General features: G+C 40.7%; 1 protein-coding gene across 1 annotated transcript in view; it reads right to left on the reverse strand.

The window, feature by feature from the left end:
- Positions 1 to 22,475, reverse strand: part of col24a1 (collagen type XXIV alpha 1) — an 87,578-nt gene that overhangs the window by 62,398 nt on the left and 2,705 nt on the right. The window contains exons 2-5 of the mRNA XM_085436306.1: positions 17,307 to 17,374; positions 9,761 to 11,139; positions 4,024 to 4,077; positions 1,802 to 1,855 (exon numbers count right to left, since the gene is read on the reverse strand). Coding sequence (XP_085292432.1) covers positions 1,802 to 1,855; positions 4,024 to 4,077; positions 9,761 to 11,139; positions 17,307 to 17,374 — 1,555 coding nt within the window. The remainder of the gene's footprint in view (positions 1 to 1,801; positions 1,856 to 4,023; positions 4,078 to 9,760; positions 11,140 to 17,306; positions 17,375 to 22,475) is intronic.

Consider the following 22,475-nt stretch of genomic DNA (forward strand, 5'->3'; position numbering starts at 1 on the left):
GAAACAAAACACATTTCAACAAGAGATGTTTTCCAAAACTGAGACAAAGAGGTTCTCAGTCGCTTCCCTGCCTCCGCAAAGGGTTTCAGGGCTGAGAATGACTCACTGACCGGTCACTATGGTATTAGATACTCTTTTATTTTTCCACATGAGTGTGGGAGTAAACGCTGATAGAACAGAAAGCCGGCAGGTGGCCTGCTGTTGCATAATAGCTGATCAGTGGAATTTAGCCAAATCTCAGCGTCTCAGCAAGGTCAGAGGTGATACAGAATAAATCCACCTCTCTGTGCTGTTTCAACAATCAAGGAAGAAAAACAACATTTGGTAGTCTCATAAATAGAATTCTTCTCTCCGTGTACTAACAAAGTGAAGAGGCATTCGCTTGTCGGAAAGTTTGGCAATCAGCAATGAAGAGGGATGGGTAGGACAACCACTCGTGCTTCGCTTGACTCCTGTAGCGGGAGTGTTTGTTGATTGATTGCTTGGTCTTGGCAGCCACTCTGTGGGTAGACAGTAAGGAATACAGCCACCACAAACATGTGCATGGCGCTGCCCACATTCTCGCTCAGCCTTACCGATGTTTCTGGTCCTAAGCTGGGGAAAAAGCTTAGCAGTGACGCTTTCTGTTGGATTTCTTCCCCCTTTTTATATGAAATCAGTGCTATGGTTAATGAGCCAGGACTGGCACAATTATGCCCTGTGGTTAAACCCAAGGTAATAACGATCTAAGCTAAGGGTATCATTTAAACAAACAACCGCCTTTGTCTCCTCCTGGTGCACGGTGTCAATATACAGGCCTGCTATTATCATGCTTGCCTACATCTGGCTGTGTTTAATTCCTCTTGCACACACTCTCTTCTCTTCAGGGAACAGCATGTCAGTCGCTATAATTGATGCCATTTGCTATATAGTAAAAACTTTAACTACAGAAGAGTAAATTTCCATGAGTTTGCAGGATTTCTCAGATAACTAAGCCACTTAGTGACATCACTGCTGATGTGCTTGATTGATTTAATGTTCAAGGACGCAAAGCGCAGACTCTAACAACTGTGTACAACTATCCTTTAAAAACAAACTCTTGACATGCCTCTAACTGAACTAGCCATTATGTCAAGAAACGCTGTGTGTGGCCTTGTCAGGAGAAGACAGCATGAAATCAGGACGCCGCACTGATGAATAGCATGATTAGATCTACTGCCAATAAGAATAAAAAATAAATAAAAATAAAAAATGGCAGGTTGAGTGTATTTATACAGTTTTTTGGTACAACTGTCTTCTCAACGTATTTTATACAATAACCCACATGCACTGATGGTGCATTAAAGCCAATTCCTCGTTTCAGTAGTTTCCTAAAGTACATTTTGAAAAGTCGGCTAAAACAGCAAAATCCGATCACTAAGCTTCCGATTAATTTACACCACACATTATTTCCTTATCCACAGCCACAGCCAATGGATTGAGCACCCCAACTACGAGAGCAGTGACGACATGGTTATCAAAACCCACTAATGTGACGAGTCCTTTTCAAACAAACCAGCACTTAGCCATGGGTTTTCCACTTCTTTACAAAACAAGGTGACTAAAAGCATATGGCTAGATCTTTTTAATGAAAGCGTGTGAAAGCAGAGTATAACTGAACAACATCCCTGGCCTGTGTGTTGGGTTCAGTGGTGCCCCTTGTGGCTGTGAGGAGACGTTCTCCACACCCATAGAGAGTGTACTAGCCAGAACTCTGTGTGGTACTCTTACAGAGTGCTGTTTATACATCCCACTCCTTCTCCTATTGGAGAATACTGCTCACCTTGGGTCCAGGTGGTCCAGGCTGTCCTGGTTTTCCATGTGGACCAGGGGGACCCTGGAACAGACACAGGAGAGAAACGTGAAATTGCTGTGCATTGCTGTCAACAGCTCAATTTGAGATGAGTTCAGAATAGTTACATGTTCCACAGCAATGTAAAATAAAAGTGATGAAACAAGAAAGTTGCACAAAGATATTGCAGTTTCTTCAGAAGTGCACACACCGTTAGATTTAAAATGAACAAATAAATCTATTCTATCACATTCGCCCTCAGTGCAAATCAGTATATCATGGAAGCAAACAGTTATGCAACCACATGTGCTTAAAGCTACTATTAAATCCAGTTCTTTGTACTGTTTAACGGCAAAGAAAGACACGGCTCAAAGTGGTCTAACTCAAAAAATGATCTTTAATTTTACATATTCCGGAATATGGAGACTGAGCAGAGAGACAACATCAACTTCAGTCTGAAAAAGGAGCCGCCAGTCTGATTATTTATATACTTCCTCTACACGTCACGCACACTTTAAGTTTCGATCAAACACTCTACTTAGTTTCACTTTCTGCCTGCAGCTCCTGTGCTCTGCAAAAGCATGCAGTTTCCGGTCAGTACTCTTGGCTCAGACTCTACTCAGAGATGGCCCTTTTAGACTATATTAAAAACAAGTAACAATAAGCACTAACAATATATTTATTTTATGACACTACATGTGCACAGTCAAATGCACACTCGCACATCCACCATAAATGCACTGCATTCCTCCACATCTGTACCCCTGCTGCTTACCAGGCTTTTCTGCACTACAACAAGAGCTAAAAAAAGAAGCTCCAACTTTTCAGTGCTGTGCCTAATGTCTTCTGAATGAAAGTGCATACTGTCAACTAAGGTCCACCTTAAAGAAACGCAACTCAGCAAGACAAAAGCTGCTATGATAATCAGCGCCTCTTCCCCCCAGCACAGCTTTGTTATAGGATACAATATCATCTTTCTGCACAAACACATCTGAGCGCTAATATGACATTAGCACTCATATACACCAGAGCTGCCTCTTGCACTTGCAGGCATGATAACTAGTTGACAGCACTGACAACAACATCAGCAATGTCTGTAATTCATTATCCCATGTTGTCATGTCAAGGAGTTCATCTGACGAGGGACGGTTCTGGACCACAAAGTCCATTATCCTGTGCAGAAACAGCAGAGACACAGTTAGAGTGCGCTGCCCTCAGCTTTCCAACACATAATGGTCCAAAGCCTCGTCCTGTTTGGACTTTCGGACTTAGCCTACAGGGTGATAAGTATGCTCTGTACCAGCCATGTGTTTTACAATCCTGTAATAGGAGACATGTTTAACTGAATGCCACCTCTTAGGGTCTACAAGCCTGTCTGTCTTTCTTTAAGGATGCTTTTCATGCTGTTAAAATGCAGACTTAAGTTAAAACCTTCCCTTCAAGTGGAATCAGTCATCTGGCGTAACAGCAATGCCAAAACTGAGGCTCAGGCAAAACAGCACCAAGTCCTATGACATAGTTGTGAACCTTGCTCATCTTTTGCTGCAACTAACATCATGCCATCTGACCTAATGCTTCAACATCTTGGGGAACTATAAACTCCTGTATGTGAGTGTTGCATGTTGCCTTTTTGTCACATCTGAAAAACTGTGGCTAATCTTAGAGAGGAAATCATGTACACATAGGCACATAAGTATATCCACAGAGGGCCACTCGCCTAAATAAACTAACATGGTTTTACCCCATTAATAATCAATGCATTGGCGCTGACACTCGGGAGTCATTGCTTGATGTGGTTAAGAAGCAGGTGCTGAAATCTACAAGTAATCAACTTAATTATGCTAAATGTTTTCTTTAAGTGCAGCTGGTATTTCCATTCCATCAGTTAAATTAGCCATGATGATGCGTCTCCGCATGGTCGAGCAAAGACGGGACTGAAGTTATTCTTATTTATGACTTATTTATACCTTCCGTCCGACACTAAAAATAAAACACGCCTTGTTCTGTTTAAAAGATGCCTCCAGGGCCTGTGGCGTGATTGCGGCGTTGCATCATCAGCCTTAGCAGATGTATACAAAGTAGTCTTGAGATCAGAGTGGATTTAATCACACTAACCACAACACTGTCTGTCAGCACTGCTTTCCCGACGGTCGCAGATGTGGTGGTGACTAGCGGAAAAGCACAAGAGGAGTGATTTTGCAAAGATTACTCACCCGAGAGCCTCTTTTTCCTGGAGGACCAGGTAAACCAGGGGGACCAGGAGGACCCTAAACCAGAAAGAAACCAGAAATGTGGAAAGGAAGGAGACATAGATAGAGACAGGGAAGAGGGGGGAAGACAGTGCATTAATGGCAAGCAATAACATGTAGTTCACTGTTTAGGCATATTTGTGTAGAAGCTGCAAAGTTTAAAGAAAAGAGTCAAATGTTTGCATCTAAAAGCCCAATCAAGAAAGTCCTGATCAAGTAAAGCAAGTTACATTCTCATTATTAGACAGACACCGGTGTTCTCCGACTAGACTATTCCTAATCACCATCCAGTATATGCATAGAGTATACAGGGCTAAACAGCATTGAATTGGCCAAAATGGAAGCAGAACAACAAATCCTGCCTGTGCTTAGAAATCAAGAAGTTAAAGCAGTTAATAGGAAACATAAGCATGTGCATTCAGTTCTACTTTAAGTAACAAATGTAATTAAGGATATGATATTTTATCATTCAAGGTTTTGTTTTGTTAGAAACTTAGTGAGCTCATACAGTCCAAATGTAGAGCCAGCTTTTTCTTTTATTTATTTATTTGTTTGTTCATTTATTTAAAAAAATGTGCTCTTTCAAAATTCTCTTACATCCTGTTTATCAAATGCTTCACATTATAAGCCAAATGTGTGGAAAGGAGTTTTAGAAAATTTAAGTAGAAACCAGAAAATCCAACTTAGGCTGAGGTCTGGGCTTTGACTGGATCATTGAATCACCTTCATTCTTTTTTTCACTTTATGTTGTAGACTTGCTGCTGTGCTTGGCATCATTGTCCTGTTATGACCCAGTCTCAGGCTTTAGCTGTCAAACAGAGTTGACAGTTGACTAGAATACTTTGGCATACAGAGGCATTCAAGGTCAAATCATTGACTGCAAGGTCCCCAGCATTCACCGTCTCCTCCACCGTGCTGACAGTCCAAAGACTGTCCAAAGGACTTTGTTCCAGGATTCTTCTGGTTTATTCAAACACACCTTTGAGAACCCCAGCTGTGCTGCCATGTTCGTTTTAGAAATAAGAGACTTTGTCTTAAACAAGCTGTACTTGTTCAGTCCTTTTCGATATATACTATAACCATGAGATTTAACATGCTAACTGGCACCTCTGGTGTCTGAGATGTAGCTCTTGGGTTTTTTGCAGTTTCTCTGAGCATTGCAAGGTCATGAGGTGAATTTGCTGGAACATGGGGGAAATTGCGGTCTTGTGTAGTCTTGAAAGCTCTAGACCAGCAGACTGCCAAAACCTCTGCTTTTCTGCTAAAGATGCGCACACTTGCTGATAATCGATCAATCGAGCACATTTCATTATTAGCACCTAGCTGCTACCTTCCATCTATGGAAGGAATAGGGTGTACTTAGTTTTTAACAGGGCTGTGTGCCAGACATATGCACTAAATTCACTCTGTTTAGCTGTGTAGAAAGATTTAAAATGTTTTGGGAAAAGGTCAGAGTCACATGTAAGAAATACTTGTACACCATTTCCTTCTCTCCCCCAAAACAATGTTAATATTCCCAAAACTAGATGATAAGACTGCTTACTGTTCAGTGTTTTTAGGGCACTCTGGAGCATCTCTTGTCAGAGAAGTAGATGGGCAGAGAGGGATACATAAATAAAGAAACAGCTGTTTGTTCCTCAAGACTCCCACATACAGAGACATGGAAAGTGTGAGCACACCACCGCCTTCGCCACAACAACAGGGCCTAAAGAAACGGAGGCACTGATCGACTAAAATGACCGTATTCAAAGGCTTCATCTGTGCTGCCAAGATAGGGGTCAAATATTCAACAGTGTCCAGTGAAAAGGTCAATTTTCTTGAAAGTTGAAGGGCAAAATGAATCTTCTTTTGAAGAACTCTTTTTAACTGCTGCACTGCGATAAAGTTGAGTTGATTCACACAAACCAATGTACGTTGTTTACACACAGCAACTTACTTTCAAAGGGGAAGGAGGAAATAAATGAGTGAATTTCACTCCAGTCCTGTATTTTATTTTTTTAATTGGCTGTATTTCAGTGAAAACAATTTTTTATGTGTTTGTTATAGTTTATGCAAGTCTTTTGTTTATACTGCTGTTGGCCAGGACACTCTTTGAGAATCGGATTTTCTTTTATAAGAGTCATTTTTCCTGAATAAATAAAGTTATAATAAATTAATAAATAAAATAAATGAAGATTTGGTGAGATTCCTTTATTCCCGAGACTCGAGTTCTTGTTTTGGGATTGTTGTTTTTTTTTAATTTCTAAGAGCTATTTGGGATAAGCTGGACCTGATAAATACAAAAACCAAGCATCAGCTTTGATTTCAACTTTCATATATTTCAATATTAACACATGGAATAGCTAAAAGCAAAAAAAAAAAATGTATAAAGAGACATTGGACACAACCAGTGACCTGTTCAGGCCAATCAAACACATGAAAGCAGAACAGTACAACAGCATTTCAGTGTTTTACATTGCAATACCGTATAAGCATAAAGACACCAAATATCAATATCTTACACACGCAACAAATATAAAGTGTACATTTTATCAGACCACCAGATGGTGCTGTTGAGTGCTGTTTTTCTAGAAAGGTCAGCCGGTAATGATCAGCATGTGGGGCCAAGTTAGCAAACCAGAGATGTGGGCAGAAAGAAATTATAAAAGCACGTTGCCTTTTAAACATATACTGTAGGCGCACTGGATTATAAGGCGCATTACGCAAAACAAAACAGTCAGATAAGTCAAATTTTACTCAACTCATTCTTCTTGCTTCCTCCACATCCGCACCATTGTTTCATTAATGTTGAATTCTCTGGCAGCTGCTCTGTTCCCAAGTTGTTGCAGTATATTAATGACTAACCTTGTATTGTGGATGGATTATCTTAGTTGTTCTCCCGACTGAAGTTTGGTCCGTTTACAGCATCCTGCCATGCGATTGCATTTGTCTCTAACCATTGGGAACCTTCATGTTAATTTTTATCGAGTGGAAAAAAGTTAGCGTTCATCCTTCAGCTTCACTGTGTTTATGTTATGCCAACATAGCTGTGTCACTAGCGATCACGTAGCTCATCATTATATACCAGCTAGTCCAACTTCAGTAACCCTACAAACGTCACTGTTGTTTCGTTTTCTGTCTTCATTTATGTCTGAAGTGACAGCAGAGCTGTACGTTAAATATTTTTCACAAATCTCTCAGTCAGAACATGCTATATCATGTTTAGGTGGAAACTAGGAGCTAACTTCCTGCTAACTTCTAACTCTGTTAAGTTTAATAAATTCTGTTTTCATTTCATGACAGAATTTAGACAGTTTTTAACTCTCAGTGATGCCGCAGTGTTCATTTGACTTTGGGACCTGAGTTTGACCCAGGTTACTCCACGAGGCTCCTGACTATGGTAGCCGTAATGCTCCAACAATCCATCAAGCTTCATAGCTTACCAAAGTCATACTAAAACATTTTTTGATAGATTTTTGAGCGCCATGTACCACATAAGACTGGTTTGGGGTCAGTAAGCATAACCAGAATTCATACATAAGGTGTACCGGATTATAAGGCACGCTGTCGATTTTTGAGAAAATTAAAGGATTTTAAGTGCGCCCTATAGTCCGAAGAATACAGTAAAGGTTTTTTGTTGATTTTTTGTTTTTTAGCAAAGCCCGGACCAAAGACGTTCGTATGGAAGTAAAATATTCTGGGAATACTAGAATAAAAAGGTTTATGTCATGCAACATCATCTTAAGGTCATAGGCAAAGGAGTAGCAAAACTGACAGTGATTTAGCTCAGCCAAAGTCCAGCCAACCCCGTGGCCCACTTAACTGAACAAAGCTACATCCTAATTCAGAACGAGCTACAAAAACAATGCAATCCATAGCCTACTCCATGCGCAACTACCCACATCCATACGTGTTGCAGAAAGCAGGGGCCTTTGTTACGTGCTCATGACACCCAACCTCTACAGAGAAGTGAAGTGTAAAGCTGATGAAAGTCCGAGTATAGTAGTCAAGACAACATTAACTTCCGACACATGCTGTGGAGTTCCATGTTACTATATTAGCTCACTGTCTCGAAGAGGACTGGCAATCACAGTCTCATTTTCAAATACCTCTAACAGCAGAGTAGTCCAAACTTGCACAACTCCAACTGAAATAACTGCAAACTCCTAATATTCTCAAAGTGCTTTTATTGTCAGTGAAAAACTTGGTTTCCTTCTGAAACTTCAGAGAACGCTAAAAATGATAATCTCCCATCACTCCTCAGAGCTTGGGCATGACTTTTGCAGTGGGGTCAACCTACTCATAATGTTGTTTCATTAAATTGGGCCAATATTGAAGCAGTGAGTCATTTTAAATTGGGGGTTTTTTGTCACTGTGAGTAAAAGAAATCATATACATCATATTATAGACAAAGGGGAAAGTAAGACACGCTTTCTTCTGCTGCTTCTTTGCTTGTTTTGAATTTTCTTAATGAAAAAAAAGTGCAAAAATGCTAAAGCACAAATTAAAGGGAGTGCAGGAGGCCACCTGTACTCGTCCAGTTATGTGGCTGAAAAACTGTGAAATACTTCCCTTGAGGAAACAGGCCAGCTTGTCTTCAAGTTCAAACAAAGAGCTAGCCACTGACCTTCAGCTGACCCAGCATTCAAAACATGCCTGCATCTAAGCGGTCAGAGTAGCCAAGACACACAAACTGTCAAAGATAACAGCACCGAAGGACAAACATTGTGGCTAATTAAACATTTTTGCCAAAATACGATCCGCTGGAAAAAGCCCTGTGGCTTAAACTGTGTCATGTTCACAATGCTCGATTATGCCTCGAAAAATGATTTTCCCATAGAACTAAAGTCCATCTTTAATTCTGTTTTAAGGCAATTTTAGTTTCTCTCCAAGAAAAGAGCCTGTCCATGACAGGACACTGGAAGCACATCTCAAGTCATGAGACAATGTTAACCATGTTAGAAGATTCTCCCTTGGGTACGAGAGTCATAACATTTGGTTAATGTTTGGTCTCCTGAAAGGAAACAAGGGTAGGAGAGCGCGAAGATGATATGGACAAAATGTGTTTCCCTCCAAACATTATTGAGAAAGAAGTATAGCAGCATGGGAGTGTGATTTTGACAAAATACCGCAGTATAGCTCAATTAGGCTCTGGGACATGTAGATAAATTGAAACAACGATGCTGGATAAGATGTGTCTCTCCCTACAGGTCTGCAGGCGCTGTAAGTACGGAAAGATGAATCCAGGCATTCTGCATCATTATACACTCACATGTTTATACCGAGCACCAAGAATGCCTAACACATCTCACACATGGAAACATAAGCCACACTCATGAACTACAAGTGTGTCCAGAGCCACTAGCTTACATCATGGCCTGGATCAAGTGCTTTTTTTTTCTTCTTCTTTTGTTTTTAAATCCAGGGGTATAGCTCCAGTCCTCCAAAGATTTATCCTCTGACATAAGAGCAAAAATACCTAGCAGTACTTAACAACTTGTAGATACAGGGAAAAAAGCACACTGCTTGGACATCCCATCACCTTTAAATCACTACATTTCACTGCCAAAACATTTTGCATGTCTCCTGAGTGTAATCAAGCCACATTGTGGCTCACTCAGAATTTGACTCTAAAATATACATAGCAATGCACTGGTTTGCACATCAGTGCTCTCTATAAGCTCTAATTCTCTGCTTGTGATTCATAAATTCAGTCACTTACCGGAGGACCAGGCTCTCCTTTGGGGCCATGTAAACCATCTTGGTAGTCAAAGAAGAACTCTGGCTCCTCGTATCCATAATCATACTCTCCCATGTCTACGTCATCATAGCTGCCATCCAAATCATGCTGCTCTGAGGTGTCCACCTGATTCTCCCTGTACAAAGTAGTGCTATTGGCTCTCAGATGAGTCTCTGGGAAATTTTGGCTTGTGGAGCCAGAGTCCCTAGAGCTTGTGAAGGAGTTGTTCCTGAGTTCTTCCTTTAGTTGGCTCTGTCTGACCAGGGAAACAACACCTGTAGTGGCATCCGGACTTGGCTGTTTTCTGGAATTTCTCTCTTCTTCTGTGCTGTTTTCAGAGTGTTCAGTGTCCTCCTGGGGCGTAGTGTCTTTAGCCAACACATTTTTGGTAGTGGTGGTTGTTGTGCTATAGGCAAAACCCAGAGCTGCTTGACTACTTGGCGTAGTTACGGTGGGGCTATAAAGCTGGAGTGATGATGTGGCAGAGTGGGATAATGGTTTCAATGTGGAAATGTTTTCTTGGTCCCCCAGATGAGGTCGTATTGGTGGGCTCAGAGTTGAATGTTGCGTGACCAAACGATCTGGGGATAGTTTAATGGCTGCTGTAGATCCGATGGGTGTATTTTGAGTAGCTGCTACTCCAAGAAGAGACTTTGTCAAATGGCTAGAAGGGGGGTCATTCACCACAATATCCGAATCAGAATGTGGGAAATGTAATCGGTAAGTGTCGGCCAGCCGGCACTGTTTTTTAAGATATTTGCAGTAGTGCGCGGCAGCTTGGGCTGAGGGATAGATATCCAGTTGGCAGACTTGACCACTAAATGGTGCCGCCTTGGAGTTCATCCTTCCCAGAGTGAAGACACCCCCAGATTCCCCCAGTGTTTGAGATCTCCCCAGGGTTTGCTCCCACTGTTGCACCCCTCCACAATTCGCATAGAAGGACACTGAACGTGCACGAACCCCAACAGCAAAAGGGTGCAGCCGCCCATCCTGCCAGTTGTAGTTGAAGTAGATGGAGGCTTTCTCTGCAGTATAAACCACCACTCTGCGTGGCAGCAACTGAATGCCAAAACGCAACCGGTCCCTCCCGTCCTTGATACTAAAAAGAAATGCATTGTTTGCTCGCCAGGAGCTTAGGCTAACTATAACGGAGAACTCTTCGCCAAATTCTGAAGGGAATAGATTGGGCACTGGCGCCTCATAGAGGGAGTTTGAGTCGAGCAACACCCCATATCCAGAAAAGGGGCCATCGAAAGGTGAGGGAACATTTGCATAAGTGGGAGGCTGTGAGCTTGTCCTTTCGTAGGTATCGTCTGTGTGGCTTTGAGTTGTAAGCCCCAATCGATAAAGGATATCCACTCCTAAAGGACAGAGACAGAAATATTTATAAGATTAATATGCTGAGAATGAATTGCACAATTTTATGAAAATGTACAAATCGCAAAAATGTTTCAAAACAGTTTTAATACATTCAATTGCAGTTCAGTCAAAGCTGGCGGTCCAACACCAGGTTACATTGACATTTCAACTTAAATTCCTAATAAAAACCTTGTTTATTTCAAGAATTAAAACTGAAACCTGCTGAGAATATATCTCTGATACAAGAAGAGTGGGGAGTTAACTTATTCAGCAGGTACTAAAAGCCTGCATTTTTACTTGCATCGAACTATTTTATCGGTAGGACTTTTGCTGATCTATTGGCATCGGCATTTACAGAGCTTAAAAAAAATGTGTCATGTGACGCTAATAAAAAACTGAATTCACATTTTTATACTCAAATTTTAGCCAGCAGTCTGGACTTAATTGAGCATAACATTCAACCGCTAAAGTTAATTTTTCTGTTCTGGAATACAACTTAATAACTTTCACTTTGCATCCTGATGATTTGGTAACACTTTGCTTTAGTACTTTTTTCTGTTTTTTGTAAAACTGCAAATTTGGAAGTTCATGGATAACAACAATTATATTTTAGCATTAAAAACACATTTTCAAACTTGCAGTAGACAAACCATTACATAAAAACATAAAGGAATTACCAAAACTTTTAATATAGGGCAGCTGTGGCATAACCCTTAAATTGGATGGCGGGCTAAAAGTAAAGAAAAAACAGGATGATGAGTCTTTAACCACGTTATCAGTGCTAATTTAGTGTAATCTGACCACCAGAGGGCACTCTGCAACGTCCCTGTTGGTAGCTGATCTGAGCAGAGTTAGGCAGAGAGTGCACGAATAAAAGTTAACTTAACAAATGTTAATAAAACCTTTTTATGCTTTGTGTGTCAGTACAAAAAGGGAAAAAATGCTATTGGCCAGTATATCGAAAAATCTATTATTATATCATCAAATATCGGTATCAGTTTTAAGTCCTATATCAGCCAGCCTCTTTTTTATATATTATTCCTTTCAAAACTATTTAAGAATGCAAACCTTGATAGTTCTCTCTTTTAATAATACTGAGAAAAATATTTGCATTCGCATTTACAGATTCACAAATAAAAATGAAATGATGAAAATCTTCTATAGATGCCTAAACATGTTGCTCATGGACAAAAGATTTTAATTCGATGGCATTAAATATGAAATAATTACAAAACTGTTATTTTTTTTGACCAAATAATCAGGCTAAAACACAAGGAGTGACATCAGGAGTGAAAAGAAGGGACTGGAGAAGAAGTGCTTATCACATCATTGGAAGTGTCCCAGCATCCAGAGCCTGCAGCAGCGGAACTAACAGATGCTTTTGGGGTCATTTGATCCAGCCCTAACTAGAGATACTGCCTGTACTGAACCCAAACTGGGACCGGACAAGAGTTATTTTCTTTTTGAAGTTAAATGAATAAGAAAAGTTAGTGAGCCATTAGGGCCATGTAACAATGTCAGCATGATGCCAATGATCCAATCCATGTTTTTCAAGCAACAGAAATGCAGCTGTAGCCCAGATGAGAAGCAGGGGCAAGATAAGCATGTAAGCAGAATACAGGAAACTCCTCCTCCTTTTTGAACTTGCATACAGAGCACATTCTGTCGAGCTTTGCATTCAAAAAACACAGCAAACTGGCGATGATACATGTCAGTACATGATTGTGATTAAAGGATGCTGCACACATAATTCAACTTTAAATATCAACTGAATTGCAAATGATGGCCTCACTTATTTGTGTACATGCAAGAGAAAGCATGGAGGTATCTGTTAGTGCACTGGCAGACGAAGACAGCAGTCACACAGAAGCGTTTGTTCAGTGTTTAGATCTCAGCAACAGTTTGACAAACTACGTTCCACTGAAGAAACGACTCCACCGTATTTGGGAATACCAGCTTGATAGACGGGCCAGTTAATGTAGAATTACTGTGAGTGGAAACAAAAAACAAACTAAACCAGTGTCCACATATTATAGTATTGTCTTCTTAAAGTGTTATAAGCTTTTTTTAGTCTGAAAAAGAGAACTGAAGAGTGGGGTCTGTGCTTGTTGCTACTCGGCATATAGAAAAGGCATCAGAATCAATTTCCTGAGAGAAAAAGTGGGATCAGTACACGCCTGGAGACACAGACATAAAGTGCATCCTTCAGAACATTCTGTATACCCTTAATAACTCCATGCTCTATACGCTTGCTATCGAAAAGACTTCGGTGAAGAGTTAGAAGAGTTAGAAAAATACGAAAATCCTAAACTGAGCATTTGACCTCTAGAGGTGTGAATATGTAGATGCAGGGAAATAATGATCTTTTTAATGTTTGAACTTTGCCCATAATGTTGTAGTCAGGTTAAAAAAAAGTGCACCCTCTTTCAACACTAAGGTTTAAGATATAATAAAAATTTGATAGTTCTTAGCAGGTATTGGAAAAGCAATAAAACATGATATATTACACCACGTTATTATTCATGTAACAAAAACTAAGCCAGCATGCTGAAGTAAGTACACTGCTTCCATAGGAACTGAGAGGGTTAATAACAGCTAATCAGATGCAATTGATGATCTGAACAGCAACAAGTGTGAGTACCTCTGTGAAAAGCAGATGTTTTGGCACTTTGTAGGTCTTTAGCATTCAGGTGTGTTAACACATTGCCAAGGAGGAACGACATCAGAAATGATCTTAAATGAGCAATAGTCAGTGCACCAGTTTAGCTAAGAGCGTGAGCATCCACATGCTGCATGGCCAGAAAGCAGCAGGTTTGAGTCGGACCGTGGCCCTTTGCCGCATGTCTTCCCCTCTCTCTCTCTTCCTGAGTTCATCTGTATTTATTATCCAATAGAGGCAAATAGCCAAACATTTTAAAAATATATGTCAGTAATTGTTGCTGTGCATCATTCTGGGAAGGGTCTTGAGGTAATTTTCAAACAAATGTGTGGAATCCATCTTCCCAGGAGTGGATAAATACTCCTGGAGGTCAGTCTGTGCAATGCACAGAGAAACTATATAGACCTCGGTTAGTGTGTTAAATTTTACAGTTTATGACAATACAATTAGAAAAAGACTGAAGAAATATGGCTCGCTTGGAATGGTTTCAAGGAGAAAATGTCTTCCCGTTAAAAACCAAAGTTTCATCTGAACAAAACGCAAGACTTCTGGACCAATGTCTTTTGGCCTTAACGCACAGTACCACATTTGGTGTGAACCAAACACAGCATATCAGCACAAACTTGTGTAAGGGTGATGATTTGGGCTTAATTGACCAAAACTAAACAAGAACGTTCAGGAACCTCGATTTCCATGAAGTTCTTGTCTTGTTCTTTTAGTCAACCATGAACTCTAGAGCCCAATGCAGGCCAACTGCCTAACAACCCAATATTGCCTCCCACTATGTCGTGCAACAGAATAAAGGCAGAGCAACAAATCTACTACAGAATGGCTGAAAAAGAAAAAAATCAATGTTATGATGGGACCATAAAAGAGAATAAACAAGGAACTGAAGCAACATTGTAAACAAGGTCGGGCCAACGTTCCTCCACACTGATATGAGACTGAGCTCCTGAATCACAGGGTGCACTTAATTTTTAATTTTGTTTCATATACATGTGCTGTCGTTTATCTCAGCTTGTATTTACCTCATTCTAAGACCTGTTAAGAAGCAGATGAAACCCATTTCTGTCATACTGTTTGGGTGCCAGAGCAGAGGTAAAGAAAAGAAGACTACAGAGATAAAGACAATGTGCTTTCACAGCATTTTTAGTCATGCAGCTCTGATAGGAGGAGTATCTGTCTGCAGAAGATCTGAGCGCTCACTGTGATGTCCTCCACATTCACTGCCTGAGGTAACGTCAGACGAGATCCCAATTAATCTGTCTCATACGTTAAGACAAGGTGCTCTTGCGCTGTCTGTTCATTCCTCCTCCCCTCATTATGATGGATTGATTCTACTTGGAGCGGGCCATCACGTATCACCCGTGATACGTGGGGACATGGCGTTGCATGATGGCATAAGGGGAGGGACACTGCAAGAGGCAGTAGACAAGGCACATAAACAGTCTATGTGAGGACTAATCATGAGGTCAGCCTTAGATAAGACAATACTGCAATAGTGGAACAGACCCCAGGATATGACATATTTTTATATTATTGCTTCAGTGCCTAATTCAACAAGACTTTACTCTTTCAAGAAAGTCAGACTCAGGGTGAGAGATGAGATTATAGTTAAAAGATCCCAAATCAATGTAGATCCACTGATAGAGTTGTTATTTTTGCTGGGCTCTGCTCTATCTATGATCACCTTCTAACTTCAGCTCTTCTCACCTCCAATTCTTCTCATCCTTGTTGCTCTGTTTAAAAATAAAGATGAATATCACTTCACCCCCAACACCTGACCAGGTGAGGCACAGCTGCCAAAACATGCCAAGCTAAGATTTCCTCTTCCCATTGTATGTGCATTTCTGCCATGTACTTTACATTATGGGTATATTTAGTATTTTCATTGATGGACCATAGAGATGCGAGCACTGAGTCAGAAATGTAGCAGGAGGGGAAAAAACAGAGAGGGAGGAAACAAAGGTACAACGGTTATTTATGCTGCTTTTAAATGCATGCCATGGCCCTGAGAGCAAGAGCGGGTATGTTAAGGAAGAAGGTTAAAAGTGATCAGAAGAGCAGCTAAAGAGGAATTCCTGTGTGCACTTGCTGTTCCTATATGTACTGTATGTGCTCCAAGATAAAAGCAGAAATAGGGTGTGATGTGGTTGAGCTGTATTATGAACAAGGCATCGTAAACATTAGAGGAGTTCTGTAGGAACCGTTCTGAAGGATCCCAGTTAACGAGTTCTTTAGGATCCCTAAAGAGTTTGTGGCATCAGCTGATGTAATTACTGGAAGCATTACAAGAATGAGTAGTTTGATGTGCATTTAAGCCACTTCCAGTGGTTTTATTTCATCTTAGCTTCTAACTTTTCCAGGAAAGATATGCTTACAGTGTAAATGTAAAGATACGCTACTTAAAAACGCATGTAATCCTAGTCTATGTGTTCTGATAGTAACCGTGTTTCTTTTCATTTAAAAATATGTTAATAGGAGAAGAATGACGCCAAAGTTTGCATATGTATATATCGGTTCTCATATATCGGTTTGTATATGGCTCATTTATTGACGATACTTACATTTTTCTGAGTAACAGTTCAATTCAAATTGATTTTATTTATATAGCACCAATTCATCACAACTGTCGCCTCAAGGCTATAGGAAGAAAAATCTTTTTTCTTAACAACTGTGTGTCAGTTTATATATTCTGTATTTATTTCCTGTTTCTGTCATTCTGTCTTGCCTCTGTTCTTTAGCATTTTGGTCCCATTTCTGCAGCTGCTGCTGGACTTCTTCTTTGACTATTATTGTGCAAGCCATAAAAAGATTCAACAACTCTTTATCCAGCTAGTTGCGATCAGGAACTGGGGCTGCTGCACTGAATGGGGGGATCCAGCAATGTCAATTAGCGAGTGCTAATCACTGCTGATTCTGTGTCTAGCCTACATTGAAATAAAAGTTTATATTTGAGTTGTTGTGTTTTGTTTTGTACTTAATGACTTTAAACTCACAATGCAATATGTAGCATGCTGTCTTGATTTAACATTTTAGTTTTAGGACCAAATATACCCGGCTACCTGCCATCACCAAGTACCAATATGATGTCAGTGTTCTCCCAAGAATTAAAATCTCCACACCATATAACATGGAATTTATTTGAAATCTCAGTCAGGAGGTTTTTATGTCAGGTAACAGGAGGCTAATGTTAAAACAGAGTCACTGACAAGCCATGAATGCAATAAATAGCAGACACCCCACTCACTTAATGTGAATAACCTGGCTCACACCTGATCGGCTTCAATAGGGCCCCTGCAAGTGTTACATAGCATCACTTTTCTGTTATTGATTTGAGTGGGGTACAGACAGGAGCTTTTATACCGTCTATATGACAAATGTCAGTGAGTCACATGTCCTAGTGACAAGGGGGGGGGGGGGGGGGGGGGCATCTAATAAAATGCTTTCATATAAAAAAAAAAAAAAAAATGCTGACTTTTAGTCATGCATAAGTGTTCTGTTGCTTACCTTGAGCTGCGTAATCTTCTCCAGAGAGTGCTGCTGAGCATACTGACAGGAGCAGGAGAAAGTTCCACCTAGATGGACAAAACAAAGATCAGTTTCATGACTAGTTGTTGGGTTTGTCTCTCTGACACTTTTTAAACATACAGTCACATCTTTATTTAATAAAGATACACTAACTGATGCTAACAGCGGAGCATGGCCATTTGTAATTAGCATGGCTGTGAATGCTTATAGTTAAGGTGATCAGGCGACCCTGAACTCTCCCTTAGATATGCTGCAATAGGCCGAGGCTACTGGGGACTTACCATCATACAGAGTGTTTCTTCTTAAGTCACCTCTCTGTGTTTATACAGCACTTTGCATTTAATCGCTAGTTATTATTAATCTCTGACTCTCTTCCACAGTGCGTCTTCTGCCTTGTCTTCATCCATTCACCCCCAACCGGTCACTGCAGATCGACACCTCTCCCTGAGTCTGGTTCTGTCAGAGGGTTCTTCCTGCTAAGAGGGAGTTTTTCCTTCCCGCTGTCACCAAGTGTTTGCTCATAGCGGGTCACCTAACTTCTGGGGTTTTCTCTGAAGCAAAATGAAGCACCTTAAAGTGAGTGTTGTTGTTGTATGGTACTATATAACTAAAACCGAATTAAACTGAATACTATTATGTTGCAATAGTCTTTAAATTTATAATAAAAGTACACAAAGCAGGACTTTACTGAAGCAATATAGTCAACGCTCAGCTTCCAAACCACCCCAGTATGTGAGCTGCCACAGTTTAAGAAACACTTTACATAATCTGATACTGCTTGGTGAGTTCAAATAATAATTAATGCTATGTAAATAATAAATAACATGCTTGTGATCTAATCATCACTTCAAAAAATGAGAGCTGAAGTTACATTATAATCATTTTGGTTCTGAAAATAGTGTCAGTTTTTTGAGAAAGAAGAGAAGAAGGAGAGAGCAACGAGACAGCAAAAGTGCTACTGGAGAGGTAACAGACAGCCAGATAAGGAGAATAAAATGAGTCCTTGTCAAGTAATTAGCTGATAAGGTCTGCTTTTACATGAATCCTTTCATTTACACTAAACAATCAAGAGATTCATCAGATAAATGATTCATTCACAAGAAAACATATTCATCCTCTCCTGTGGTAGATGATACTGAGTAGATATCACTAGTCGAAACAAGTAAAAACGAAAGCTGGAGCCCCTTAAAAGACAATGTGACTGCTCCGTTTCAAAAGCCGTTCCACTTTGACATTTTTATGCCTGAAGATGTAGTGAAAAGCGATGAAAAGAATATTTGAGCATCGTGTTTTATCGTTTCCAGACAATGATGGATTTGATCTCCAAGGCACATGGTTAATAACAATTTGATGCTTTTTATGGCAAAGCAAGGACCATAAAGAGGCAAATGCCCCAGCCAACATTCACACAGGAGTTGCTCCTCCCTTTTCATCTTTTTCAAGTTGGATCTCCTCTACCAAAAACCTTAAATATTGTAACGATGGTTAAGTGTTATTGTACAGTGACATGTTGGTGATCTCTGCACACTGTTGTTGTTCCTTTAAGATTCATGTTTGGTTGTGGTGTACAGGAAGGGGTGGGTGGGACCTGGTTGTTCTGTGTGGGTGCCAGGCTGAAGAGAGGTGGAGTTCGAGAGCGCTTCCCCCTGAGTTAACAACCCGCTGGCTTATGTGCCAAATAAACGGACAAACTGAGACCCCAACCGTCTGGTTCTTGTGAACGTTACAATATCTTGAAAAGCTACCAATACTAAAATATGTTCCATTCTATAACAGGCTTATGAAACAGTAAGTTATATATTAATCATACTACATGTTGTCAATTTGCTGCACAAGAGTCACATAACTCCACTCTTGACCCTCACTGACCCCCACCTCTAGATGGCACTCCCCACCAGACAGCTACAGAGGAAGGACAGCAGACAACACAGAACAGCCGGTCCTCAGCATCACTGTAAAACCTTCCTACCCAAAATTGTGCAAAAATGTCGTGCAAATTAGGTAAATTTGTTCACGTTAACTTTAGCTTGTCCAGTAATATTGTCCACTAAAATGCAGATAGGGTGCATATACATTGATGTGTCTAGAAATGTCCAGAACTACAGATCAGGCAGTCGAACATGTGTTATAAAGTCTTAATCTAAGGTAAGGTAACATTTGCTAACACTGTCACCAGTAAAGCTGGGGGGAAAAAGTATAAAAAGTATAAGAAGAAGCAGCTTAAAAAGAAGACAGAAAAGAAGAAGCAGTAACTCCAGTTTTAGTGAAGGTTTGATTTAAAGGCAACGCAAACAAAATACTTCACAGGACATTATCATCAAGGTTTTCTGGAATACGCTCCTTCAGTCATCGATAAAAACAAGAATCCAACTTAAATAAAGCTCCAGCACAATATCACCGTTTGCTTATTTATCCCCTCATGAAGTCATATTCATTCAACATTTTTCACCTGGTCGTCCCGCCTGCATTGGCCCTGCTCCTCGCAGTTTCAGAACCACTGATCTACAGTAAAGCTGGACATTCAAACCAAATCACATCAGCAGCCCTGAAAACAGTAACAGCTGCTTATACAACTTGTTCTGGCAACTGGTGTCATATTTTTCTCTGACACTGACACAGTGTGGTGGCTGTACAAAGTACAAGAGACAGTAGTCCTGCTATTTTAATATGCAGGGCGCCATCAGTCAAAGGTTGCTGTCACACCTTAATCCTGCAGGGACTGACAGCCTCAAGCAGCATGACAGGCGCCTTACAAACAAGTCTTTTTGGTGGCCTGTGAGCATGAGATTAACCCAGTGTGAGTCACTTTCTGACAGAGAGCCCCCACCCCCCACCCCAACTCCCAGACGGGAAGCCATACTTGCCCTGCAGAACTGAGTAATAAAATATAATCGAAAGCAGAAAAGAGGGGGAAGATTAAAAAGACAACAAGGGAAGAACAGAAAAGGAAAGGGCTGCCTTTAAGTAGAGACACCGTGAATGAGTGTGTCACCTGTTCCCCATTGAGAATGTGGTGCGACATTCCACAGCTGGTAACGCAGACGTATTCCCAAAGTCGGAAAAAGTTACAAAAAAACAAGTTGGGGGGGAGACATATGAATACAGTCATTCATCTACTGTGAGAGGATTACAGTGACATTTATAAGGGCAACGAGTAGCTGGTTCTGTTTAGACATTGGCAGCTTTTAAAAGTAGACCAAAGAGAGGGGAAAAAACCAAATAAATCACTTAACGTTCCTTTTTAGAGTGTGTGGATCCATGTGACGCTGATTCAGACATTTTTTTTTTGTCCTGCTGTCTGTCCCACAGTCTCTTGTTCGTGGCTATTTAAAGCATCTCTGAGGCTCTGTCACTGAGCACGTTCCGGCTATCGCTTCATCACATTTTTAGAAACAACTGGTGACCATTTCCCCACTTGCTGAACCTTGGTTTGGTGCTTTAACCTTTATTGTGACATGCAAACAGAATGGAAGGGATGTATCCGACTAATAAGAAAAACAGACTACATCCAATCTTTCATCAGAGGTGAATTCCCTTATATGTGACAGTACCGCTACGGCACGTTTCCCCGTCCTAGCAGTTAATGGAAAAGACCCCTGAAAGCAAGACAAAGCTCCCCAAACAGTGCTCTGTTGACGAAGGGAAATACCACTATGTGGGGAGTGGGTGTCATGTCAAGACTATAAATAATCACAACTTAAAGCTCCACTCTGCAATGAATCATTCCAGCAGTACCAGATCTTTCCTTTCTCCCCTTCAAAATTAGCTTGGATCCCTAACAATGGTTCATTCAACTGGGGAGAAGGCTGAGAGTCAAATGGAGAGGCAAAAAGCTCAATTACGCTTGGCAAATAGAAGCAAACCTATTACACTTCTGTTTATAGTCTCATAAGGAACTGGAATCTTTTTTTTTTTCCTTTTTTTTAACATTCATCATTACTGTCAGTCAGGAGGTGAGCAGCGGCTTTCACGGTTCATTGTTTACACGTCTAATTTACCAAATCAGTAAGTAACAGCGAAGCATGCAAAGCTGTTAATCTACACACACAGCTCTGAAATGAAACTTCTAGAGGATCTCCAAGAAACTGGAAGCACTAAAACTGCTGTTGAGGTGCGTTGGTGTGAAAAATCCAAAAGCTGCTGTGTTTGACTTCGCTTTGGGCAAAAAAGGTGCTCTGAATAGGACAATCTAAACAAACCTGATGAGACTAACCCTGACTCACCCGTCCCACTTTTCATAACCCCTGAAGTTTGCTGAAGCTCTTTTGGCACTCCTTGGAGGAGTCATTATTCAGAAGATTGAGGTTTATAGAGCATGACCTTGGAGCGTTTACCTAACCTCTACTGTTGTGTGACTTAGCTGAGCCCAGTCTAAAAATGCCATGGATGTCATAGCAGATATAACACATAAAATGACGCAGTGCCCCGAGGATCTGTTAAGACCCAGCATCACCCAGCATGTTACAGTATAAACCAGTTGAAATGTTTCCAAATGAGTGCATCACTTTCTTGCAAATCAGGTGTTCTGTTCCTGCATGTTTTGCTTTTCAATCTCAACAAAAAACATTCCTGGACACCATGAAGTCACTGATCTACTGCCAAAGAGTGTTCCCGCTGGCTGGGTTACAGCTTCAGTACCTGTACCCTTATCATATTAACTTCACTCTGGTATAACTAAGCAGGCTTGTTGTCCTCTCTCCAAATAGCCATCAGCAAAAATGATTAACAAATCAGCAGGTTTCCAGGATTGAACTGTCTAATAGTGGAGCGTTTGCAAAGGCTAGAAATGATAATGATTTCCTAACTGTTCCAAGCCACCAATGATTCCAAGCCATCATGAATCTAAGTGGACTCTTCTATAAGGAGCGTGCCATGTCTCTCCTCTAATGAGCATGGCTAACATTTGTCAGCTCACTCCAATGGTACTCGGAGTCAAGAGGTCACGGCAGACCAGTGTAAAGATTGACTGAGTTCACAAAACAGTGAGCAGACAAAGGCCCGTGAGTAAACTTCCACTGGCTTTTATTTATTTGCCCTTTCCCTGTTGCAGAGAAACCTTCAGATGTTAGGAGGGTTAAATACACTCACTCACACCGACAGGCCAAAATCCCTGCAGCCGGTGATTTGGGGAAGGTGAGTACACTCCAG

Source organism: Copadichromis virginalis, linkage group LG17 (genome assembly GCF_057382275.1).
Source record: "Copadichromis virginalis isolate Kocher_CV1m ecotype Utaka linkage group LG17, C_Virginalis_male_GT1.1, whole genome shotgun sequence".
In the NCBI taxonomy this organism is placed as follows: Eukaryota; Metazoa; Chordata; class Actinopteri; order Cichliformes; family Cichlidae; genus Copadichromis; species Copadichromis virginalis.